Below are 27,766 nucleotides of genomic sequence, written 5' to 3'. Positions count from 1 at the left end.
CACGCAGATCTCTGTGAGTTCAAGGCCGGCCTGGTCTACAAGAGCTAGTTCCAGGACAGGCTCCAAAACTACAGAGAAACCCTGTCTCGAAAAACAAAAACAAACAAACAAACAAACCGGGCAGTGGTGGTACACATTTTTAATCCCAGCACTTGGGAGGCAGAGGCAGGCGGATCTCTGTGAATTCAAAGCCAGCCTGGTCTACAAGAGCTAGTTCCGAACATGCTCCAAAGCTATAGAGAAACCGCGTCTCAAAAAACCAAAAAATAAAATATAAAATAAAGTAAAAAAGAAAGAAAACAGGTTGAACCTGCCATGAGGAACCAGTGAACCAGTAAGCACTCCTCCATGGTCTCTGCAATCAGCTCTTGCCTTCAGGTTTCTGCCCTGTTTGAGTTTCTGTACTGACTTCCTTCAATGATGAACAGTGATTTGGAAGTGTAAGCCAAATAAATCTTTTTTTTTCCCCCAGATAGCTCTTTTTCCTTCAGGTGTGGTGTTTCAGTACAGCAGTAGAAACCCTGACTAGGACAGACATGTAGATTGCTTCCACTTTGGCTATTGTGAGTTATACTATAAATGGTGTGCACATATCAGATGGTAGAGAAAGGCTCCACTATGAGCTATGCCATTATACCCCATTATAAATTTTAGAATAGTCCTATTTTTATTTATGTAAGAAACATTATTGGGCTTTTTTTCATTGTTTATTAGGGAGGAGGCCATGACACATATGTATAACTTAGAGGACAACTTTTGGCAGTCAGTCCTTTCCTTCCACCTTGTTGGTTCCAGGGATTGGACCAAGGTCATCAGGTGCAGCGGCAAAGCCTTTATCTGCTGAGCCATCTCACTTAATAATGAGCAATCCCATTATTGGAATTTTGAAAGAAGTTGCTTTGAATCTATGGTATTGACATTGTTAATATCAAGTCTTACAACCCTTGAATGTGGATGTATTTCCATTGTTTCATTGATATATTTTTATAAGAAACTCTTCCCACTAGGCATGGTGATGCACACCTTTTATCCCAGTAGTGGGGAGGCAGAGGCAGGGGGATGTCTGTGAGTTTGAGGTCAACCAGGTCTACAGAGTGAGTTTCAGGACAGCCAGCCTATATAGAAGAAAGAAGAGGAGAAGAAAGACAAAGAGAAAGAGGAGGAGGGAGAGAAGAAAAGATAAGGGAAAACACTCAATGCTAAAGTTATAATCAAAATATTCTATATTTACTTCTAACACTTTTTTGTGTTTTGTGTTTTGTTTTTCAAGACAGGGTTTCTCTGTATCGCGTTGGCTGTCCTGTAACTCACTCTGTAGACCAGGTTGGCCTCAAACTCACAGAGATACAACTGCCCCTGCCTCCCAAGTGCTAGGATTAAAGGCATGCGCCACCACTGCCCAGCTTAATTTTTTTAATTTGCTTTTTTTAAAAAAAAAATTGACTTTTTAAGCTATCTGAATTTTTTTCTAGTAGGAAGACTTTCCCTGTATTGATAACCACTCAAACAGTCTACTCTGCCCTGACAAAACTGTAATGTCATATTCTTAGACACAAGTAGATGCTTTACAGTTGTTATTCTGTTAATCTATTCTTGTGACATTGTTACCATTCTCTAATTCTCACTTTGTGGTTTGTCTTGGCATGTGGAAGTTTAGCTCTTTCCCTTTATAATTCTCCTCTTTAAATGTTTCTACAGTAGTCTCTTTCTTCTGTATGGTTATTAGAATCCATGTAACAAGGTCCAACATGCATATTATTGGAATTTTGGTCAGGATTAGTTAATATAATAATTCCTTTTGGGAACAATTGTTTTTACAGTAATCTTCATGTCTTAAGGAATCTTATTTATTTGTATCTATATCTCTGCTACCGCTGTGATCCTTAGGAAGCTCTGCATGTATGCTGTACTCGGACAGCCTCTACAGAGCAGCTCTTTGCAGAACTGTAGCCAGTGGTCTTCTTTGACTTGTGCCATAGCACTGCACCCTCCCTGTGTGCTCACCAGTGTCTTCGCTGTTCATGTCCCTCCATGTTCCCTCTTTTAAGCACACGTATGATCATCTAAACCCACCTGGGTAATTAAGACTGCGCTCTCCATCTTTAGATTGTTAATGACATCAGCATCTCTGTACTTCCCTTTCCCACATAAAGGAACAGTCACACATTTCAGGGCTTAGGAGATAGACACCTCTTGGGACCCAGTTTTTAGCCTGCCAAGGAATGCAGTGTCACTGGAGCGTCTTGAGGCAATGAGAGTGATTGCAACTGTCAGTCACCGGATGACTTGTACATGTGAGATCCTGTTTTTTTGTTTTCTTTTGTCTTGTTTTGTTTTGTTTTTAGGCATTCTATCTGTGCCATTCCATTTACTCATTACAAGAATGCTGTGTACACCATTTTGATGACAGGGAAATGATGAACAGAAATTTAAGAGTCATAAGGAAAACTTGGGTTTAAAATAAGAGTAGTAATTCTGTTTCATCTGTGTTTAGGTCACAGTAGACTATGCTCAAGAAAGGAGTGATCCCCTGTAGCAGCCTGGAAGCCCTAACATAGAGTTCTGATGACCTCTCCTAAAATGCCCTACCTTTGTTTCCCTCCTTTTGGATTGAAGGAGTAAATTATAAGGAACACTGAGTTTGATATCAGGAGACCTGGATTATATTTACTAAATGTGTGAAGTAGATAGGATATGCCTTGTCAATCCTCTGATCGTCAGTCTCCACATCTGTAAAAGAGGAATTTTCTAGTTTTCTTTCTGTGGTAAATACCATAACCAAAAGGAAAGGATTTATTTCAGCTTACAGGTTACAATCCATCATCAAATGAAGCCATGGCCAGAGCTGGAGGCAGAAACTGAATCAGATACCACAGAGAAATGCTACCTACTAGCTTGCTTCCTCTGGCTTATATAACTACTGTTTACTTTTTAGATTTATTTATTTGTACTCAATGTGTATGGGTGTTTTGGCCTGCCTATATGTCTGTGCATATGTGTGTAGTACCTAGGGAGTTCAGAAGAGGGTGTCATATCCTCTGAAACTGGAGTTATAGATGGTTGTGAGCCATGTGGATGCTGGGAATCAAACCCAAGTTCTCTGGAAGAGCAGCCAGTGCTTTTAACCACTGAGCACACAGCTAATTTTCTTATATAGCTAAAGCTTACATTCCTGGAGATGGTACTGCCCATAGAAGACTGGGTATTCCTACTTCAATTAGCAGAAAGAAAATACCCCCTGCCACAGACATGCACACAGGCCAGTCTGAAGGAGATAATCTCAAAATTGTGGTTCCCTTACAATTTGTGTCAAGTTGAAAAAAAGCAACACAAGGAATAAGGATATAAACAAAGGGAAACACTTATTCATTGCTGGTGGGAGTGCAAACTGGTACAGCCACTATGGACATCAGTGTGGAAGTTCCTCAGAAAGCTAGAAATCTGCCCCATGATTCAGCTATACCATTCTTGTATCTACTCCCAAAAGGATTCTATATCTTACTATAGAGATACTTAGCTCATCCAGGACCATTGCTGCTGCATTCACAATAGCCAGGAAATGGAAACAGGAGGGAATATGAGGAAAGATAAGGAATACTAGAAACTTTTGAAACAAGGTGTAAGTAAACCTACTATGGTAGAAGCTTCCTAAAATAGATGCATAAACACATATAAAAGGAGTTAAAACTAAGGAATGGATAAAATGTGGTACATTTTAACAATGGACTTTTTAAATTTGTACTTAAATTTATATAATACATTTTGATTATATTATTTTCTCTTCCCCAACTCCTCTGAGATCCTGTACCCAACTGCATGTATTTATTCTTTAAAAGCAAACACACACACACACACACACACACACACACACACACACACACACACAAAATGGAACCTGGAAGAATATTGGTTTTGCCATTGGAGAAAACTAATTTTCTTTTTGTCAACAGGTATCAATTGCAAGCAGCTTCTTGGCTAGAGGTGGGTCTTTGTGTCCACTTCTCCTTCTCAGTGCTGGTATTTTGCACAATGAAATGTTGTTTGACTGCTAAAAATGAAATCACAAAATTCACAAGTAGTAGATAGAGCTGAAAATCATCATTTTTACTAAAGTGACCCAGACACAGAAAGACAAATGCTGAATGACTTCTCTCGTTTGTGGATGTTATCTTTTGAATCTTCAAATATCTATGTCTCATTTGGAATACTCACAAAGGTCAGGAAGCTAATAATGAGACATGGAAGGCTTCTAAGGGAGGAGGATAGAATGTAGTTGGGGGGCAGTTCCAAGGGGAGGGGAGATAGACTGCAATGATATGAAAGGAGTAATATGGAACAGGAAAGGCTAAATATGGTGGGGGTGGGAGGACAGAGAAGGAATATGGATAAAGATTAACACTGAAGACTTTTGGAAGAATCATAAGGAAACCTACTACTGTAGATGCTTCCTAAAATAAATACATACACATATATAAAAATAGTTAAAAGACTTACTCTATGCCAGGGCAATAATGCTCCTACTAGATACCACAGGCTAAGAAAAAGCACATTGCTAGATGTTAGTTTCCTCTTAAAAGTTGTTAAGAGTGTTCCACTTTTGTAGTTGTTAGCTAGCAAGGGTACATAGAATCCCAAACATTACAGGTTCTTGCCAGTACTCTTGGTTACCTTCCAGAACTTGATGGTAAGGCCATATTGCTGAAGACACTGTGTACTTGTGTCATGGATCATAGAGAAATCAAACTGGTACAGACCTGAGATCTTCATCCGTATTGGCTAGCTTTCATCGTGCTGGAAGGCACTCCACGTGCTACTGGAGGAGAAAAGTGAACATCAGGTTTACTCAGCTGTTGTGGCCTAGAGAGACATGCTCACTGGTACAATAAATGACCTGAATGTCATGGGAGTAGCCACTTTTTTTCTTGCATTTAAGGCTCATTCCACAAGATGAAATCCATACCTGGCACCATTATGGAAGCTAAAATCTGTAGCTAAAAAGGTCACAGGTCCTAAGGGAGAACCCACCACCATCATTCTGCTAAATAGACATAATATTAAACTAGCTCCTAAGGACTTGTCCTTATACCCATGGATTCATCATATTTCAACCCTCATCAGAGAAACTTCTCTCAGGGGATGACAGAAGTCAAGGTGCAGAGAATGAGAGACTGGAATGCTCAGCACTAAATGAGGCATTACATCACATCCCCTCCTCCCAAGGCTCCGGGGTCATTGCAGAAGATGGAGTGAACAGATGTGAGGTGGTTTGAATAAGAAAAGCCCCTGTAGGCTCATATATTTGAAAGCTTAGTCACCAGGGAGTGGAACTCTGGAAGAATTAGAAGGATTAGAAAGTGTGGCCTTGTTGGAGGAAGTATGTCATTGGGGGTGGGCTTTGAGGTTTCAAAAACCTATGCCAGGCTGAGTCTCTCTCCCTGCTGCCTTTACATCAGGATGTAGAACTCCCAGCTCCTTCTCCAGCTCCATATCTGCCTGTGTACGTCCATGCTTTCTGCCATGATGATAGTGTAAGAGAGCCCCCAATTAAATGTTCTTTTAGAAGAGTTGCCTTGGTCATGGTGTCTCTTCACAGCACTAGAACAGGTTGTGAGAGTCAGAGGTTACAGATGACTTCAAGGATGTTTTCTGGATATGACAGAGCAGTTGCGCATGTGAACTGAAATCATTTGTGCATGCATAAGTCCTAGACAAAATCCCGGCACTGAGAGGGATTAAAACGTGAAGTCTTATGTCTAAGATATTGACCATAGATAGCTTCTAGGAGAAGAATCAGTTTTCTTCAAGGATGTGACTCCTAATAGATTGGCCACCGCAGTGGATGGCCACACACCCAAGAGTATATGGGCAGCACACATTAGACTTGGAGAGAGAGAGAGAGAGAGAGAGAGAGAGAGAGAGAGAGAGAGAGAGAGAGAAGAGAAGAGAAGAGAAGAGAAGAGAAGAGAAGAGAAGAGAAGAGAAGAGAAGAGAAGAGAAGAGAGAGAACACAGATTTGTGTGGGCAGGGAGAGGGGATTGGTCTGGGAACCAAAGGTAAAAATGACCAAATAACATTGAATCAAATTCCCAAACAACTAAAAAAATTTTAAAACCTAATTAAGAACTCAAACAACTGGCCAATAAATAGTCTAATAAACAGTTTACAAAAGATGATAATACAAATGGTAAATAACCATATGGTGGTATAAAATGTCTAGTTGGGACATTGTCTCTGCCATTATATGGTGATTTCATTTAACTTTATATTATATATAGGAAGCTTCTATGGTAGTGGGCGACCATATGACTTCAAAAGCTCTGCTGTTAGTTATCTCTCCCCATATTCCCCTCTTTACCCTGCCTTTTATTTCTTCCCCCATTTACTCCTAGCTTCCCATTCATTCATTCATTTATTTATTTATTTTGGCTTTTCAAGACAGGGTTTGCTACCTAATCTGTGTGATCATTCTAATTGAAATACACATATCCAAAGCTTAAAAGCTAACCTACACCTATAAAAAAATCATTTGTTTTGGGGTGTCTGGGTTACCTTACTGGGGTTGATTGTTTCTAGCCCCATTCATTTACCTGCAAATTTCATTTTTCTTACCAGCTGAATAACAGCACATTTTGCTGATGCATCGCATTTTCGTTATCCATTCATCAGCTGATAGATACCAGGTTGCTCCCAACTCTAGCTATTGTGAATAGAGCAACGGACAAGGATGAGCAAGTGTCACTGCAGTAAGATGGAGAGTCCTTTGGAAAGACACTCAAGAGTAGGATAGCTTGATCTTGTAGTAGATTAATTTCAACTTTTTGATAAACCTCTACACTGATTTCCATAGTGCCTGAACCAGTGAGCACTCCCACCAGCAGTGAATCAGTGAGTGTTCCCTTTTCTCCACACTCTTACCACCAATTTCTGCCATTTGTTTTATTAATCTTGGCCATTCAACTGGAGAAAGATGAAATCTTAAATTAGTTTTGATTTTCATTTCCCTGATGAATAATGATGCTGAACTTTTTAATAGTGTTTTTCAGTCATTTGTGTTTTATCTGATGAGAACTCTCTATTTAGATCTATACCCCATTTTTATTTATTTATTTATTTTATTTATTTATTTATTTTTTTGGATTTTTCAAGACAGGGTTTCTCCATAGCTTTTGGTTCCTGTCCTGGAACTAGCTCTTGTAGACCAGGCTGGCCTCGAACTCACAGAGATCCGCCTGCCTCTGCCTCCCAAGTGCTGGGATGAAAGGCGTGTGCCACCACTACCCGGCATATACCCCATTTTTAATTGGGTTATTTGTTTTGTTTTTCAGTCCCTTGTACATTCTAGAGATACTAGCCCTCTATCAAGTGTATAGTTGGTGAAGATTTTTCCCCATTTGGTAGTCTGATGCTTTGAATGATGGTGCCCTTTGCTGTACAGAAACTGGGCCTTTCATGGTCTTAGTATGAGGGTAACAGTGGCTTCATAGAAAGAATTTGTAAATGGTTCTTCAGTTTGTAATTTGCAGAATAATTTGAGGAGGATTGGCATTAGTTCTTTTTGAAGTTTGGTAGTATTCTTTGCAGAATCCATCTGGCCCTGAGATTTTTAGTGTTGATTACTTCTATTTCACTTGGGGTTATAAGTATGTATAATTGTTTACTTTTTTATTATATATCAAGAAATTCATCTTTTTCTTTTAGGTTTTACAGTTTGATGAAATGTAGATTTTTAAAGTATATCCTTATGCTTCTCAGAATGTCCTTGGTGTCTCTTGTACTGTCTGCCTTTATATCTTTTATTGTTCTGATTTGGATTCTCTTTCTGTATCTTTTGGATGGAGCAAAGAGTTGGATCATGTTTTCTATGTCTTTTTATTAGGGAATTGAGATAGTTATTATTGAGAGTTAATATTGAGCAGAGCAGTGTGTATTAATTTCTGTTATTTTGTTGTGGTGGTATGTTTGCCCCCTCCTCTTTTTTTTTGATTATTTGTTCTGTGATTACTTGTTGTTTATGTCCTATTGGGTGTTGTTAACCTTTTCTTTGGATTAAAGTTTTCCTTCTAGTGCCTTCTGTAAAATTTGATTGGTGGGCAGAAATTGATTAAATTTATCTTTAATCACGAAGCTTATTTTCTTTCTCCATCAATTGTAATGGGAAGCTTAGCTGGGTATAGTAGTATGGGTTGTCATCTGTGGTCTTTGAAAACTCATAAGACATATGTCTAGGCCCCTTTGGTGTTCAAAGTCTCCACTGGAAAGTCAAGTGTTATTCTAATGAGCCTGCCTTTTTCCCTTGCAGGTTTTAAAATCCTTTCTTTCTTCTGTACATTTAGTGTTTTGAATATTATGTGTTGTGAGAAGTTTCATTTCTGGTTCTATTTGGTGTTTTCTATACCTCTTATGCCTTATTGAGTATCTCTTTATATTGGGGAAATTTTTTTCTATGCTGTTATTTAAATTGTTTTATGCTTTTGACCTGATTTTCTTCTTCCTCTATTATCTACAGGTTTAGTCTTTTCATAGTGTCCCATGTTTCCTGGATGTTTTGTGCCTGAACTTTTTTTAGATTTAACATTTTCTTTGACTGAGACACCTATTTCTTCTACTTTGTCTCCAAGACTTGAAAGTTTCTTTTCTATGACTTTTAATCTCTTAGTGAGGCTTCCCTGTGAGGTTTTTGCTAGGTTTCCTGAGATTTTCATTTTGAGTTTTATTTAAGTTTGTCCTTTAGCGATTCTATTTCTTTGTTGAGTTCTATTTTTATGTATTTATGTTGTTTTCATATTTAATTTTCATGGTCTTCATCAAGACATTTATTTGTCATATTGTTAAGGTCCTTGAACATATTCCTAATAGCTATTTTGAAGTTCTTGTCTTGTGCTTCAGCTAAATCACTTTTATTGGGGACTGTTACAATATAGTTGCTGTCTTCTGGGGAGGTATATTGTCTTGGTTGTTCATCCTGCCTGGTCCTGTAGCTGCTTTTAAAATAACCACTCAGAGGCTTGATATTAATTTCAAATGTTTGGCTGATGGCTCAGGCTTATTAGTAGCTAGCTCTTACATTTAAATTAACCCATTTCTATTTATCAAAGTATTGCCATATGGCCATAGCATTACTTGTCTGCTGGGATGTTGTTCCTTTGGCAGCTGGAAGGTGTCTCCCAGATTCCACTTTTCCTCTCCTGTATCTCTGCTTGCATTTCCCACCTGGCTCCATCCTGCCTTGTCATAGACCAAAGAAACTTATTTATCAACCAATGAAATCAACACATATTCATAGCGTGCAGAAAGATATCCCACAGCACTAGAATCTAGACATCTGTAGTTATGTTTGAGGTGTTTCTTGATGTAGATATATGGTCTTACCATCGATGGGTGGGTAGCCTTTGATGGATGGGTTTCTATCCTTGGTTGCTGTTGCCCCAATCAGGGTCCCAGTCAAGTGTATCAGCAATAGGTGTCCCCGAGTCCCAGCCAAGTATGGCAGCTGTGAGTCTTTGTTAGACAAAGCAGTTCTGCAGATTCCCAGGGAGTCACAAAGGAATGGGGATGGGCTAGAAAGAAAGGTTGAAAGGGGCAGCAAGGAAGAACTAGGGAACCCTAACTCCATACCAAGAGGCCAAGTCCAAAGGGGAAAGAGGTGAGCAGGGAGAGGGGGCCCAGGCAATCAGGCAGCAGCAGGTCTAAGAGTAGTATGCAGAGACTGGAATAGAGGAGGGGAAGGAGGATAAAGCCAAGGATGGGACTGTCAGTCCCTTATAGGGCACCAGTCTGTGGATTAATGTGGAGTCACGAAGGAATGGAGATGTGCTAGAAAGGGGTGGTAGGGAAAAACTAGGGGGACCTTGTGTTAGCACCAGGAGGCTAAGTGAGTCCCAGAGAGATGGAAGTAGGCTGGAAGTGATATATCTTAAAACTATCTGAGTCCTAAGTCACCTGAACATTATTTTCACAAGTCTTTTATTGCCTCCTTTGCCTGCATTCTTGTGTGATGCCGGACAGGGCCATAAGCCACCGCTCTCGGCTGACCACGGTCAACTGATATTCTATAGTGTAGTGTGCTGCTAAGCTGAGACATTCATTAGCTTGGGTGTTTTAAATACATTTTACCTTAGTATATTTTCAGCATAATAGCAGATTTGTCATAATAAAACTCCATGATCAATCAAGAAGTATCTGCATTGTAGGCAGAGGGCATATCTCCGTGAGTTAAGGGCCTACCCGATGGCAAGTTCTAGTCAAAGTGACCTGTTAAGAGGAAGAGGAGAAGGAAGAGGAAGAGAAAAATCTATAAATCCACTTTATCTCTTTTCTTCCAAATGTCAGAAAACACTCTCCCTTCCTTTGTCTGAATACTTCTTTCAGTGTGTCCTGCTGGTACAGTCTCCTCTACCACTTATTTCACTTTTACGGGTGTCTTTCTTTGGGATATCTCATCTCCCACTCAGAATCTTGAAAATGCACTCGGTTTTTTCCCACCCATCCTAGTCACCCTGTTCACAGCTCCTATACCCTTAGCTGTCTCTGTCTCTCACCGTGGTCAGTAGCGCTACCAGACACAGCTACTTTGTCCTTTTTTCATTCTTTGCTTTTCCATCCTTGTGCTGGTTCCAGTGAACAGGTAGGTCCAAGTAGGGCTTAAGTTTAGGCTTTCATTCTCACCTTACCCTTCTGGCCTGTCAGTATTCCCCCGGTAACCTTGCTACTACTCTTGCTTTTGCAGATCACTTCTCCTTTGAAGTAGTGCCATTGCTTCTCAGCTCAACCTCTCCCATCACCCTTCACAATACTGACCTAGATATCTGTCTAAACTGATGAGCTTTGGGAACCATTTGTCTACACACCATTTCAGGGTGTTTGCAGTCCATTGCCCTCATCCCTTCCTGTGCTTGTGTTCCTTCTGTCTAGAATGTCACCTTTGCAACCCTCTTTCCTGTGCCATTTGTCTGGTGAGTGTCTGTCTACTTGTAATTCTTAGTTCAAGCTTTATGTCTCCAGAAGAAAAATGATTAAGATCTTTTTGGAACATTTTGTTGTTGTTTTATTTTTGTTTTTCGAGACAGGGTTTCTCTGTGTAACAGCCCAGTCTGTCCTGGAACTAGCTCTGTAGACCAGGCTGGCTTGAACAGAGATCTGCCTGCTTCTGTCTCTTGAGTGCTGGGATTAAAAGTGTGCGCCAACACTGTCCGGCCTTAAACATGGCTGTTATATTATCCATCCTGTCTGTTTTTCCTCCCAGGATCTCTTTAAGGACATAGGGTGCATTTTGATCACCTTTGGCTCTATAGTACTTAGCACAGTGTCTGCAACAGAAAGAGTTCTCAAACAGCGTTTATCAGATTCAGTCATTATAAAACTTTACTTATTTAGACAGGGTTTCACTATGTAGCTCTAGCTGTCCTGAAACAGGTTATGTAGGCCCTGGCTTTGAACTCACAGATATCTGCCTTTCTAGGGACAGTGGTTCTGGAATTAAAGACATATACCCACCACACCTGAGTTCATTGTGAGACTTTTACCTTAGGGAACATGAAAAGATAATTTATATAACAGCTTCTTGAGGTAAATGCAATTATCTAGTTAAAGCGCTATGAAGAATACACATTAATCTCCTAAATAAAACTAGTCTTGGTTCAGAATCCTTTTCTGAATATCAAGAAATTAAACAAATGAACAAAGCTTTCCTAAGGCCCCGTAACACATCGGCATTTCCATAGCTCCCCTGAAGTTAGAGATAAGTGTTCTCTGTAAGCATTTGCCTTGACACTGTACATTCATTATAATGTTAACACGACCTACTTGTATGCTAATATCATTTATTTTTAAATTACTGTTAATCTTTTCATGATGCCAGAAAGATAAATGGGAGAAGAATCAAACTGATATCAATGCTGCAACTTCCTTATAGGGGCACAAACTCTGGACTATAGAACTTATTAACTTGGGAAATGACAGAGAATTTGTAGTTAAGGCTTGGTTATGAATTCACACCAGAGAAATAACATTTTATAGAAAAAACATTTTTTGCCAAATCTGACCTGAATAATGAGTTTAGAGTAAACAAAATTCATTGCATTCTCACCCAAAGCATGTAAAGTTCTCTGTATTTCCTGCATGCCTGGAACAGCCCATCCCTTGGTTCCCCATGCAGGTCTACATCCTGATGCAGGGCAATTACCGTGGCCTGAACTGCTCTCTCTTGCATATGGAAATATATCGTTTTCTTTCCAAAGCCTGAAAGACCTGGCTCCAGTTGGCTGACACCTGGAGATTATTTGATAAGTTAATTTATACTAACATAATATTGAGTAATAATTGGAGGATATATAAAACCTAGCCCTGAGAGCTGCTCTTATAGAGGGACATTTCTCACTGTCCCATATACTTTTCTTGTCTTTTTTTTTCTTTCCTTGTTTTTTTTATAACTCAGCAACTTTAAATCTGCTGAACTCTGTTGCAAGTGACCTCTCCTTTGTCTCTGCCACCTGCAGCCTGGCAAACGGCTGCCCATTCTTCACGACACAAATCAGTATCTTTCCTCTGTTCTCCTTATTCCCCAGGCTCTTGGCTTTCATAAAGTTTTATTGTTTTTTTTTTATTGATTCACTTTTCAGATGACTTCTACTCGGACCAATCCAGTGCACCCAGTAGTCTGGGTCCTGATCTGGGGTCCTGATCACCCTTTACTCTCAGCGGCACTTGATAATGCCGACCACCCCCTTTCTATTTTCTCCATCTCCTTTTCAGCATCGCTCTCCCCTGGGTTTCTTGACAGTCTGCTGGCAGTTTCCTCCCTCGGTCTTGTTTATTGGCTCCTTTTACCGGCTAATTTCCAAATGTTGGGATTCCTTAAGGCTGTGTCCTGATCCCTTTTCCTTCTCACGCTCTGCTCTCCTAATAAGCAAACACTTCCACACCCAGGGCCTTAATTATTCAGGCAGCTGACTCTCAGATTTACATCTCTAAATCAGAGTTTTCTCCTGATACTCAAACCTCTGCTTATTTCTGTTCAATATGTCCCTGTGGAAATTTTGTAGGTACTCTCTCTATTCTCACCAGGTTTAAAATCCCCATTGTTTTTAGTTTAGAGAATATCACCTTCGTTTATACATTAAGCAAACTAGAAGCCTATGGTTATTGCTGATGTTCCAAATCTCTTTTACCATCACATGCAGCGACCAATCTTCTGGCTTCTAATTATTTATCTCAAGTTTGACTTCTGTACATCTCCACTGCCACTCAAGTTATCACCTGATCACAACAGTATGCAGGTCCATCATCTTGCACTCACTTGATGCCTCTGCTACATTTCTACATTGCAAACATGGTGCTGTTTGAAGATTCATTCATTCTTTTTTATATGTATTTATTTATTATGTATACAGTGTTCTGTCTGTGTGTATGTCTGCAGGCCAGAAAAGGGCACCAGGCCTTATTACAGATGGTTGTGAGCCACCATGTGGTTGCCGGGAATTGAACTCAGGACCTTTGGAAGAGCAGGCAATGCTCTTAACCACTGAGCCATCTCTCCAGCCCAGATTCATTCATTCTTTAGTCTCTTATACATTCAGGGCACTTCCTAGATGTTGCTGATTCAAATGTGACAAAAACGGCATGTTTCTAATCTAGAATTCTATAGATTGTATGTTTGGTGAAACCTAACTTGATTGGGATTGTGTTTGTTTAAATAAAGCAAACTATTTTTCTTTGCTTTCACACCTCAACACAAGACTTCTCCCCCTTTTCTGTGTATGTGTGTACATTATATGTGTGTATGTGTTCATATGTGTTCCAGGATACATGTATATGTATGTGTGCCTCTCTGTGTGTGCACATGCATGCTAAAAGTCAATATCTGGTGCCTTCCTCAGTTACTCTCCAATTTATTTTTTGAGACAGTGTCATTAGGACCTGGAGCTCACCAGTTCAGCCAGACTGGCAGACCATTGAGCTCCAGCAATCCACCTTTCTTTGACCCTCACCCAGAACTGGGGTTATAGATGTTACTACTGTACCCCGCTTTTACATGAGTGCTTGGAGACATGAACTCAGGACTTTATGCTTGAGCAGCAGGTACTTTACCCACTAAGCCATCTCCCAGCTCCAATGCAGAAGACTGTTGTGACTTGAAAGGTATGAGGATTTCTCTTCACCAAAAAGCAAGCTATCATTTCTGCTTGTTCTAACCAATCTGGTGTCCTCTAACTCAATTCCATTCTGACACTGTCTATGTAAAGTGAATCCTGAGCCCCCAAGCACACACACTTCAGATACCAGTTGCAAGGTACAGATACTTCTTTTTCCTGTGCCCCTGACCCATTGGCACAATTTATGATTCCCACAGCTCCCTGAAGTTCAAATAATTTGTTTGAATGGCTCATAGAATTCATGGGGACACACTATGTTTATAAAGGGTATTAGAAGGTGCACATGGTGGAGTATAGGAGAAGGGGCACAAAGCTTGCATGTTCTCTATGGGTCAGGAACCTCAAGGGCTCATTTGGGAATATAATGCTAACAGACTAGATGAAGGAGACTATTATGTCTTCGTTCAGTCTTGTTGACCTCTCTATGCAGCTTCCAGTTATGAGACAGATCACTGTCTGAAATGAAGATAATATCTACTGTTATTTACCTATCATCTACTATCAGAAAAAGGTCAGAGAAAGACGGAAGATTTGAGTTTCTGTGGCATGCCTTGAGGCATTAATTAGTAGCTAGAAACTAGAAAACTAGATATATGTCTGTAGTGATATCACAGGGATGGACAAAATTTCTTTGGTGAAATAATTTTTCATCAGAGTCAGAACCTACAAGTGAAGATATAAGAAAAAGTATTTTAGGATGAAGTATCACATGCAAAGGACTAGAATCAAAAGGGAGCGGGGTATGAAATCAAAGCACAAGGTTGCATTTCAGACATGACCAGAGAAGTGAGGAGATACTCACTCAAGGGGTCCAGTAAGCTCTCACCTGGCCTGCCAAAGTGTGTAGCACTGTGAACACTTTCCTGAGGAAACAGGAGTTGTAAAGAAGCATTACTTCCAAGCAGACAGCCAAACTGAAGTGATGCCATTGGAAATTACTAAGCCAAAAAGTAATGTAATCAGATTACACAATCCATGGGACAGGGACTTTTATCACTCTTGTTCACTTAGATTTGTGTCATAGACAGTAATTGCTGAAAGGATGGATGTCTGTTTGGATAATATAGCATTGTATTATATTGTAATCATGTGCTTAATGACTCTTCACAAAGCTTAATCCTGAAAATTGATTTGATTATTTTCTTTATATTACTAGATATATTATTCTAGTGCCTGGCTAAAACATCAGTTTCAAAGACTGGGAGATATCTCATTCAGTACAAGTCTTGTCAAACACAGACCTTAGTCTAATCCCCAGAACCCACTTGTTAAATAATAATAATAATAATAATAAAAGCCATACATGGTGTATGTGCTTATAATCCCAGGACTCAGGAGGCAGAAATGGGCAGATCCCTATAGGACTTGCTGATCAGCCAGACAAGCCTAATCAATAAGCTTTAGGCCAGTAAGAGACCCTGCCTCAAAGACAAACAAGATGGATGGTACATATACACACACATACATGTATACCTCCAAAAACACAAATGCACACACACACTCAGTTGGTCAATTTCAGTATTGCATGTGTCCATTCCATTCAGGGATTAATTAAAGGGTTCCTGCTTGAGGCTAGAAACTAAGAATGCAAAGATGACTAAAATATTGTTTCTTATCACAAGGACTGGGAGGAAGACTGGTAAGAAGGACTGGTAATTCTTTGTAGTAAATGTTACAAAGGGGTAAGAACACAGTACAGCTGTCGGGATGGCAAGGAAGATAGTAGAAGCTGTAGGGCTACCATGTGCCAGATGAAAGGAAGAGAAAATAATAGGACTGAGCATAAAGGCAGAGTCTGAAGGGAGAGAAGGGCACATTTGGAGATCTGCATGAGGGCAAGTGGAAGCTGTAGAGAAGGGCCGAGGCAGGAAAACACTGAGCTTCATCCTGGTGAGTGGGGACTTGTTAGGAGTGAATAATGATACAGAAGAATGACTGGTCAGATGAGATGGATACAACACTGCTTATATTGAAGACTGAAGAGTAGGTTAGCCAAACAGCAACTGTAAATGGGAAGAAATGACATTGGCCTGCACTAAATTAGATATAGTAGAAAGACACAGATGGGTGGAAAATTTTTTCATATAATATATTCTGATCATGCATTCCCCTCCCCCTTCCTCCCCACTTCCCTAACCATTCAACTCAAAGTCCGTCCTTTCTTTAGATAACAAACCAAAAAACAAACACACATACAAAACCACAGAAACACAAAATCAGAAATCATAATATATAAGCAAAAAACCAACCAGACAAAAAATAGCTCAAAGCAGTATGAGACAAAAAGTTTATAAAAATGCCATCGAGTTTGTTTTTGTTGGCCACACAGATGGATTTGAGCACTGTTAAGATAAAATCAACAGGATTTAATATATCAGAGTGAGAATGACAAGGTGGCCATGGTTGAATCACAATTTTTTTTTAATTTAGGGTTCTTTTTTTAGATTGGAATATGATTGTGTCATTTCTTCCTCCAGACGTTCTCTTGCCCCATTCGCTCTCTTTCAAATTCATGCTGTCTTTTTCTTTGCCATTAGGCACATGAATGCATGGTGGGGTGTGAGGGTGTGGGGGTATGTGTGTGGGGTGATAGAGTCTTAAATATATAAAGACAGCTTGATCAGTACATATAATGTTACTTGTATGTGTGTTTTCAGGGATGACCATTTGGTATTGGATAACCAGTTGGTGTACTCTTCCCTGGGGAAGACTATTTCTCCCACTCAGTATCCCTTAGTAACCTTTAGTTCATTGCCTAGGGTTGAGGCCTCATGAGCTTTTCCCCAATCTCAGACTTTTAACTTGAATACCTTAGGTGTAAACAAAGATTGGAAGAAGGCTTATAGAAGCAGGTGATGAATTCCAATCTAAGACATAGTATGGTTGGGTTTTCTTTGGAATGACTATGTAGAGACTTATAGTGGGCTGTTAGATATACATGCAAGTGTGGGGTTTAGAAGAGATCTACATTGAACGCTTAACTATAGGGGCTTGCTGCTTATGAAATGTAATTGATTCCAGGAGATAATAAAGTCACTGGGGTGGGGGATAGAAAACAGAAAAGACAGTTAAAGAGAAAAAGATGGAACAATATTCAAATAAAAAGCATTTTTAAGGCAATGAATATACAGGGAAGTATAACAGTCATTTACAAAGAAAAGACCTTTCACAATGCTATCTAAATACTGCAGATCGGGTGGCTGTCTTATCTGTGCATAAGGCAAATCCTGTTCTTAGGCTTCTTAAGCAGAGAATGTTACTAAATTAACAATGGAAACTAGTGAAGTACTGCACAGCAGAAAGTGAGTTTTTTCAGGCCCATGTGAATTTTGTGATTTAAGTTTTATTCTCTATGAGACACTGAAGTCCAAGGTGGCCTTAAATTTACAATAATCCTACAATCTTTCAAGAACTGGGGTTAGAGATATGAGCCAACATGCTTAGCTAAGAAACACCTTAAGAACTACTGTATGTTTAAAAATACAGCAAGGCTAGAGATGTGGCTCAGGTTCAATACATCAGCTAGCTGTAGTGATATACACCTGAAATGTCAAAACTTGGGAGATGGAGACAAGAGGATGAGAAATTAAAGCCATCCTGTGAGGCTTGATCATTTCGGTCAGCAGTCTTGAGGTTGTTCTGGACGTAGAACTCAGACATATGGGCCATCAGGAAATGCTGTGGGACAATGGTCTTGTACTTTGTAAAGATTTGTCACTTGTATTTTAATAAAACACTGATTGGCCAGTAGCCAGGCAGGAAGGATAGGAGGGGCGACCAGGCAGGGAATAGAGGTGGGGTGATGAGAACAGGCAAATTCTGGGAAGAGGAAAGATGCAGTCTGCAGTTATCACCCAGACCAAGAGGAAGCAAGATGGGACTGCCTCACTCATAAAGTTACCAAGCCACATGGCCCAAGAATAATGGGCCAATTTAAGATGTAAGAATTAGTTAATAAGAAGCCTGAGCTAACAGACCAATCAGTTTATCATTAATGTAAATTTCTGTGTGTTTCTTTGGGGCTGAATGGCTACGGGATAGGGCAGGGCAGCAATCTCTGTCAACAGTTATACTGTATCAATAATAACCTGCATCTACTACAATAGAAAAGAGGGATAATGTTGGAGACTGAGAAGTCTGGCTTTAAAATATACTGGATTACATTTTCCTTCCACAGCACCAGAAGATGTGGGGGTGGGGGACGTTATTCCTTTCTAGCAGCTGAATAATATACAATGCCCTTTATACCTTTCTTGGAACTCCAGGCATCAGGGGTTGTCTGGCAGAACATATATACCTCCACTTACTCATTCAGTTGAGCAAAAATAAGCCCTAAGATCTTCACTAAAATTGTCTTATTGTTGATGATTAGTAATAATTCACTGATCAGCTCCCCTGTAATCAATAATATATCCTTTTCTGCAGCTGAAGGAGTCACTGTCCTTTGTAAGCCTTTGTCTAAACAGTTTCAGAAAAGACAAGGTTGTATTCTCTGCTAGTTGAAAAAGGGATTTACATTATGTCTGCCTCTAAGTAATCAGTGCCCTAGATCTCCCTTGACCCTTACTTGCACCTTGTTGGCCCCACACCTTGATCAACAACCCTTCCCTCAAGAGTTGGATGTGCTGAATTCACTAGAGAGAGCCAAGACACTGTCCCAGAAACTGGCTGCCTCCAGGGGACTTCAGTCCTGAAACTTGGAATGCCAAATTCTGATACTGGCAGCAGGGTTATGTGCCAGGCCAAACAAGACCACAGGAGAGCAGCAGGTTTGGATCCATTATGCACGCTTAGTCTTCCTGTCTTCTACATGTCTTGTGTAGATGTCACATCTCTGCTGAATTATACCTCTCTTTGGTAATTCTCACAGATTCAAAGAGTGAATTTTGTGCACATTGAGTCAAGTTTTGAAAGCTCCGGGAAGAAGAGGAAGGTCAGTGAGCCAGTGAAAATCCTCATCCCAAAAAGAAAATGAAACTTCGGTGCCTTTAACTACATCTGTTCTGCAAAAACATGTATGAAATAGTGTAACAGGAAAGTAAGTTTTTATCACCAAACTTTTTTTAAGTTTTTGCTCAACTTTTTTTATTCAGTTTACTAAGCTGCCAAACTGCTGAGAAGGACATGGGTTCAGTTTGCCAGAAGGAAACAAGATCACCAGGGCTTCTGTGGGATGGCATTCTCACAGCCAAGTTAGAGATGAGACAGACTTTGTATTTGCAAAAGAACCACAGCAGCTATTTTGAAAAGAAATACGTTGCTATTCTTAAAGAAGAGGGTTTTTCTTTACATAATTAAACTCTCCAGGTATCTGGACTACTAAGAGATATTCTGACTTGCTGTAACCTGTGTGTTGGAATCCTTCTATAGATTTATTAAAACTCGCACAGAATAGCATAGGATATGCATGGAGGTGATTAGCCAGACGTGATTTACATGTTGACTTCAATCACAAAGTTGACCAGCAGCATGTGGACCAAGATGTCCTCCCTGTGAAATTCCTCAGCTCTGGGCCTAGGCCCTGTTTTGTTGGCTAGTCCCAAACAGCTGACATGCAACAATTCAGGAGCTTGGTTCCCTTGTAAGACCTATGTTGAATATTTTCCAAAAAATATTTGAGTTTATCAGTCTGTAACTTGTAGGTGATTCTATTTGTCCTCTCCCTATTCTAGAAGAATTTTGATAGGCTTAACAATTAATGTGATATGAACAATAAATGAGTTAAAGAATTGTTATATGATTTATGTAACATTGAATTTAATAATTGAACTTAATAAATGGGATAGATAAGTATTAAATGTGTATGCTTTACATGTGTATGTGTGTGTGTTTTACTTGCCATGGTGTATGGGTGATAATCAGAGGACTACTTGTTAGAGTTGGTTCTCCCCTTCCATCATGTGGATTCTGGGGACTGAATTTAGGTCGTCAGGTTTGGCAGCAAGTGTCCTTATGCACTGAGCCATTCGCCAGGCCTGCAGGGCGTTCTCGTCGTATCTCACACTTGCTGCTCTTCTCACTTAGATCAGTATTTCTCCAAGGCAGTGTGGCTCTCCGCATTTGAGTGCTTATCACACAGTATGGTTTAACTGAACCTAACCAAACTGTCAGGGCTGAGTCCTGTGGAAAATTCTTAGGATTCTATCACAGAAGTTGAGATCATATGACCTTTGACAAAAGAGTATCTGTGGGCCGGATGTACCTTAGTCTGCAGAAGTCTGTGGTACAGAGGAAAGTCAAAGTAGCCTGCCTGTCTAGCACTGCCCTTTGCTGGACTTTCGTTTGTTTCTGAGGACATAGGGCTGAGTATCAATTGAAGCCTTAAACCTGAGTAAAGCACCAAGGACTGTGGTGGAAGAGGGGGTTGGATTTTCCCTGCCTAGTGTATTAAGTAGTTTCATGTAAGCCTGCTCTGCCACTAAAAGGAGCAGGAGGGGAAAGGTAATTGGGTTTATTATATCCTTGATAGAAGTGTAGCCTGAGTCATCATAATTTCTTTTAAGAGAATAACATAAGGAGATTTGCTGTCTAGTAGAGGGATTAGGTTTATTTTGTGTCTCTCCTGAGGGCAGATCCAAGACCAAATCTGTAAAAGCGTCAAGAGGTCAGTTTGGCTAAGAGTAAGGAAGAGCTCTTGAGCTGCGCAGGTCATCAGGATTTTGCAGGGGGCTGTCTCACAGTTGACGAGCTGAGTCACCACGAGCTGTGAACACACAGGGACTTCACATCTCGGGGGTCTTTGATTTACAGAGCAAATGAATTGTACAGAGTAATTAGTCAATCTGGATTTCAGAAGGAACCATTCTGTTTAAAAGAATTTAGTTCCCAATTTATGTTTACTTTTATTAGAAACTTAGCCTAAAATTGACAATGATCCTTAAAGTTTAAAAATTGTCTGTAGTGATCTGACTTTATCTTTCAATTCCCCCATTCTCAACTAAAGAGCTTCTCACTGCCGTTGGGTCCAGTGTGATTCTGATGCAGTGAAATACATGAGGTGGAAGAGAAGTTGCTGGATACCTGTCCTTGGTAGCCGCACAGGGAAGGGGCTCTATTATCAAGAAGATCTGAGAAACAAGAACGTGTAAAATAGCTGGCTAGTTATCAAGGACTGAAGACATTCAGTTTCATTCACTGAAAGATTTATTTAAAGGAAAGAAATCTTTTAGTCTTTCATTTCTGTCCCTAGCTGTCAGAAAATGAATAAATACAACTACATCAAAAACTAGAAGAAAAGGAAAAGAGGGAAGGAGGGAGAGAACGGTGGGGAAAGGAGCGGTGACACCATGAGAAGCCAGCTGCAGGGCAGGACGCCGCATTGTGCTCTGCTGGCCCTTCACTCACCCTGGCTGTGCTTGCTTCCTCAGCACAGTTACAAAGATTAGAAGACGATAGCTTGGAAACTGGGGCATTGTTAATCTAAAACTCATGTGGGGAAGTTTGACTTTGGCGAGTGGTTTGCTCTCTGTACAGAAATTAGTCTAGCTAAAAAGAAATAGGCTGGGCTCAGCGTTGCCTCTAGCCTTTGAAGCCAGGCACCAAAACCACACCTTCGTTTCCCCTCCTGCAGGTCCCTCTGGTGTCTAGGCTCTTTCACTCTCCAGCTCACATCTGCCAGGAAGAGGCTGGAAATGGTATCAGTGTCAAAGTTGCACTGAGATAAGTTCAAATTTCTGTGGTATTTAAAATTCTAGAAACATTAGAGCTCATTTTGAGTGTAACTGAGAATTGTTGATTTATGGCTTCAGAACCAACAGTATGAGATCTTCAGTGACTTCCACAGATTCTCATAGTAAAAGCAATGTTCAATTATAATGAATGTCATTTGGAAGGAAGCCCAAGTGACAGTCTAGCTCTGCACACGTGAGTGAATACCTAATCGTGTCCTCTTTGGAAAGTACTAGTTTGTTTCTGTGGTAACATGCTAACTGTGATTTGTATATTGAGGTCCTTGCTGAGATATGATACACAGTTTTCAGTATCCATAGACTACAAGGGTATAGTTGAGGGCATAATTGTTTTGTTTGTTGAAAACTTTTATTTTATTTTAAATGCCATGGTAAGGTTAAGCTTCTATCCCGAGAGTGAGACTTGAAAGGAGCTATAGAGCACAAGTGTTCCCACAGTGCCCAGCTGAGTGGACAGTGAGTGTCTCTGCAGATAGGACTTCACTTTGGGGGCACTCAAGGGTGCTCATGGTTGCTCTTTTTTGTTGTGTTTTAGTTTGGGGGTTTGTTTCCTTTTTGTTGTTGTTGTTGCTTTGTTTTTTTCTCTCTCTCTACGTAGATCTGACTGTCCTGAAACTTGCTATGTAGACCAGGCTGGCCTAGAACTCAGAGATCTGCCTGCCTCTGCCTCCCTGGTGCTAGGATTAAAGGCAGGCGCCCACATGCCCGCAGAGATTCCTTCTTGCGGGAGATGATGTCTTACAGGTGTCCCTGGCTCACTGTGTACAAAGTCAGGAAAACTGTCCTGATACCCAGCTGGGAATTGCATGGAAGATCTGCTCTAAAGGTAACCCTTTACAGTTAGGAAAATAGGCTGACCTATTCAGGGTCAGGATTTTTCTGTAATTCCAGTATGATACCTTTGAACCTTCAGTGAAGTCTCACTCAGTGTTCTAGACTGACCTCATCTTGACCCTGGTGTTCAGCTCTACAAGCCCTTCTCCCCAATGAGAGAGACAAGCTGAATGAAACAGCCAGAAACATCTGGAAGGCACTGAAGCACAGAAGCTTTCTTTAGGGGTCTCAGATACTTCAGAGCAGAAATCTAGTGTAAAAATGTCTTTGAAATGTTGACATCTGGTTCTTCCACACTCCTAAAAGCTGTAGAAGCTTGGTTCCATTTGGATGAATATTAACTGGATCCAAGATAAAACAGTTTCCCATCTTCCTTATAGAAAGCTAGTAAAGAAGAAGCCTGAGTTATCCAGGCCTGATAGTACACAGGAGTCTGAGGCTGGAAGACTGTGAGCTTAAGCCCAGTCTAAGCTACACAGCAAGACTCCATCTCAGAGAAAGAGGGAAGGAGGGAGGGAGAGAGAGAGAGAGGGAGAAGAAAAAAAGTAAGAAAGGAAGAAGAAAGAAAAAAATCACATGCCTAGGATACTAAATTCAAACCTGACTACTATTTTCTAGACAAGTTATTTTACCTCTCGATGAAGCAAGAAAATCAAGCAAACTGACAAGTAAGCATATAGCTAGGGCTCCATAGCTGCTCAATGTGTGTGTGTGTGCATGCGTGTGTGCATGTGTGTGTCTTCCTTAGTCTCTCGTCCACCTCATTTTTTGAGACAGGATCTCTTGCATACCTGGAGCTTGCAGATTCAGTTAAGCTAGCTAGACAACATGCTCCAGGAATCTGCCTGGTACACCTCCCCTACACTGGGATTACAGGCAAGTATCTATCTATACTGAGTATAATCTCTATATATCTAAAGAACCTGATTAGTCTAATTATAAATGACAAACTTTAGATGACTACTAATCTATATAATTCTCAATATCTATCTAACTTAAAGACTAAGACAATAAACAACTGTGTAACAAATGAGGATAATGCTGGAAATACAAACTCAGGTCCTCATGCTTATACAGCAAGCATTTGCTATTAAAACACTTTCTAAAGTCCTCAAATTGCTACTTTAAACTCTAGTGTGTCTTCAAGAACTGTGGGTCATCACGTCTTTTTTTCCCCTACTAATCATCTTTTCTAAGCTTGGAGCTGACCCTTGATCCTGCCTGCTCCCGATGGCCATCTCCTTGCCCCTCTCCTCAGAATAGAAACTCCCTTTCCTTCAGGACAGTTTTTGGAAGGGAAGCAAGCTGCCCTCACACATTTTAAATAGAAGCTAAGAAAATGAACGTTCCCTAAGGACTGTGATATGAAAACAGACTGAATACACAAAAAGAGGAAAGTTTAAGGAGAGCTTTATTCCACCTTCAAACACTTAAAGAGAACCATAGACACATTGTGTTCCAGAGACCAGACAGAGAGCAGATGAAGGAAATGGAAGGGAGTGAGGGTTTCTCCTCTGTACTTCAGCAGAGTGTGTGGCACATGGAAGGCATGCAGCACTTCCTGGTTTATTAGCAATTAGAGCTGCCAGCTTCTGGCGGGAACGTGCTTCTAAACACAATTTCTAGGAAGTTGTTCCTTTGCATGCGAGTAGAAGAAGTTCAGTACTGAAATCCGCAGCTGCAAAGTTCTGTGACGCTTTGTATTAACGGTAGGATTTCAGCAGAGATTCTTGGAAACAGGAATACTTCAAGGTCCTGTCCCCAAAAGACAAAGTTTAAAACCGAGGTTCTAGAGTTCACAGCCTGGTTGGGCATGCTCTAGTAGTCCAAGTTATTGGGGTAAATTATTTATCTGCTCTCCCTATGCTTCCGTTTTTCTGTCTAAAATGAATCTTTTTCAGTTAAGTGAGTCCCCATACTATAGCAAAGCAAAAGACTGGATGGCATGCAGATTGTCATGTAACTGCTCAATAAATGTCAGTTACAGTGTATCATCTGACACTCTGGCTTCTTCTAAGCATTTTTTTCAACTTTTCAATATATTAAGGGGACTTTGTAGCCTTTGTAGCATAAGTAACCTGGACTTAGTTATTTTGCTAATCAAATGACAGCCTTGGGTGATATTAACCAACTCTTTGAATCTCCTCTGAGCAAGTTTTAATGCAACAAGCAGTAGGATCTCTGGCACATAGGTGATGAAACGCAGTCGCCCTGCTAATGTCTGGCAAGCAGTAGATACACAGTAAATATTTGTTTAATAAATTGATGAACTTGGCAGAGTTCTTATTATTTCCTACATTTTATTTGCTTGTTTGTGATTAGGTAATACAGTCACATGACTTAAAATTCAAAAGGAATAAAGAGATATCTATAAAAAGACATTGCTTTCCTGTCCTCTAATCATCTAGTTCCCTTCCCTAAAGGTAACTGGCATAACCACTTTCTCATATAGCTTTTCAGGGCTATTTTAGGCATAGACAAGCAAACATGCTTGCTTACGCACACTCATTTCTCTGTTTAAACAAATAGCATCATGCACTGATCTAGGCATGATTATTGAGGTGGCTGCAAATGTGGAGTGAGTGGGAACATGCAAGGAGGAATTAGAACAGAAGGCACTCAGAGACAGAAAAGTCGACCAGAGATCAGTAGCATTGATACGCATGTAGGGTGATCGGGGAAAGACTCATGTGAAGATTCTTTTCACTTACACTAGGATAACTATCAAGACATAAAGCATTTCTACCATGTTTTAAAGGAATACTCTCGTGTCCCTTAGCAAACTAGTCTACTTCACTGGGCTCACAGACCCAACCCTCTCCTTATTAGAGTACAGGACCTACTGACTTTGGGGGGACTTGTAAGCAGGGCTAATCACAGCATTGCTCCATGTGCTAATTCATTCAGTACTCTCATAAACTAATTGAGTAGCTAAGACAGAGAGAGATCACGTGGCCAGCGTAGCACAGCTAGTCAATACCAAAGTCATAACCGTGAGACCAGGGCAACTTTTAATCAAGAAGACACTCAGGCTCCAACACGACCTTGTTGCAGTTTAACAAAGGTATGTTTGGGGTGGGGGATCTTAGGTTAGTATCAGAAGAACTTGTTTACAACCTTCAAGTGCTAAAAGCAACCAACTGCCTTCCTATATAGGTGCTTGTCAGTGAACAGAATTTCACTTCATTTGTTACACACCAGCCTGGCTGCTTCTAAGAAATTATAAAATCTAGAACCACCTCTTTATGTTAAAGAACTGATGTGGTCAGGTCATTACTAAGAATGACAAGTATCTTTGCCTATCTATGGGTTCCATGCCATTCTGAAACCACAAGGAATGTGGTTAAATCCCCTGGTCATCCCTCAACAAAGATTTATCAGTTTCACTGTTGTCTCCAAAGAGCCTTCCTCTTGGACTAAGATGTTAGTTCATAGTGATGTCCAACAATGGGCCTTCCCTACAGAATAACCTATGAGAGGAATGAACTGCATTAATGTTAAGAAATGTCTCCTCAGGTGGAACAGTATCAGAAGGAATCCACTGAACTAAACTGTAATGGAGACAAGTTCCCGTCAAAGAAGTACTGATTTGTTATCATCTGTCCTGTGAGTGAGGGGCATGGTAGGTCATGACTGTAACCACAGCATTTGGGAAGCAGAGGCAGAAGGATTGCTACAAGTTTAAGAATAGCCTCATCTACAGAGGGCCACCCTGCCTCATATTTTTTTTTTCTTGTAGAGATACAGCCTACAAAAAACAGCATAGTTAAATGTGAATAGTGGGACCAATTTTCACTCTCAAGTGGGTTTTATTAAATATAGATCTGATTTTCCCAAGCATTTCAAGTGTTTTGTACCAAAGTTTGCTGTCTATTTGTATTCCCGGTTAACTCTGAGATACAATGTTAATACCATTTTTAAGTTAAAAAGATACTTCCAGTCAGCACAGAATGAACGAGAATGATATTAGAGTGCATGTGCACCTGCCAGCATTTCAGTTTTGAGAGAAGTGGTCTATCCCTGTATCTTAGCTCCAAAATGTGAAGTTTTCCTGCTTTCCACCCATAGTTATAACCAACCAGGTGGTAGAAGCATGAGCCCTGCTGAAAGTCTTCTCTGAGGCTGGTCTGACCTCTGCCTGGGCTCTCGGGCGGCTTAGAGGAGGGCTAGTTAGCTTCTGGGGAGAGCCTGAATACCCATCCATGAGTCCAAACGGAGCCTGGGTCACAAGAACCAGAGATGCTCAGACCGGCCAGTTCTCTGCTCCTCCTCTAGAGGCTCTGGGACGACTGCTGAGAAGTGAGATCCCTCTGAACCTAGTCACTGTTTAACTGGAACGCAGCCTTTGGTCTGCGGCTCTAGGAGCCACCGTTTTCTACTAATGCGATCCATTCCTAAGCATAGCATACCAAACAGTTGTCCTCGTGCTTTAGTTTGGTTTACCACCACTCTTTACGGCTCTGGGGCCCACATCTGTAACCCTAGCCCTCTGGAGGCTGGGGTAGGGGAATCATGAGTTCAAGACCAGCATGGGATATATAATCAGACTCTGTCTCAGAAATAAAATGAAATTTAAAAAAATAGGGGTGGAGTGGTGGGGCAGCCTATGGTGATGGCCCAGTGTGAAAAGTGACTGAGGTAGCAAGATGATGATACACCTTTCAATGCCCAGCAGTTGCTGGAGTGGACAAGCAACATAAACACCAACACGGCTCTTGCTTTAAAGAAGCAGTTCCCAACCTTTGGGGTCAAAGTAGCAGGTATCCTGTACATCAGATATTTATATTATGATTAATAAAAGTAGCAAAATTAATTATGAAGAATCAACTAAATAATTTTATGGTTGGGGTCTCCACATGAGGAACTGTAGGTATTAACGTGTCCCAGCACTAGGAAGGCTGAGAACCACTGCTCTAGCTCGTTAGTCTATAACACTTCTGACGGAAACTGTTCAGCCAATTCTGTAGTGAAAAGATGAACAACCAAAAGCTGTCAGGTATCAGTATTATTGTAATATTCCCTTTATCAAAACCCTGTGACTGAAATTTATAGGTAAGAATTTACAGTAAGCAGCAAGTACTTGGAAACTTGTCC

At 40.5% G+C, this 27,766-nt stretch overlaps 1 protein-coding gene across 1 annotated transcript in view; it reads left to right on the top strand.

Moving 5' to 3' along the window:
- The window catches only part of Hormad2 (HORMA domain containing 2), a 93,561-nt gene extending 74,436 nt beyond the window's left edge, over positions 1 to 19,125 (top strand). Inside the window, exon 10 of the mRNA XM_075942806.1 lies at positions 19,021 to 19,125. Within this exon, the coding sequence (XP_075798921.1) occupies positions 19,021 to 19,125 (105 nt within the window). The remainder of the gene's footprint in view (positions 1 to 19,020) is intronic.
- The last annotated feature ends 8,641 nt before the right edge of the window (positions 19,126 to 27,766 follow it).

The sequence above is a fragment of the Microtus pennsylvanicus genome, chromosome 12 (genome assembly GCF_037038515.1).
Source record: "Microtus pennsylvanicus isolate mMicPen1 chromosome 12, mMicPen1.hap1, whole genome shotgun sequence".
NCBI lineage: Eukaryota > Metazoa > Chordata > Mammalia > Rodentia > Cricetidae > Microtus > Microtus pennsylvanicus.
Note: the sequence above shows the minus strand (reverse complement) of the source record. Positions and strands in the feature narration are given on the sequence as shown.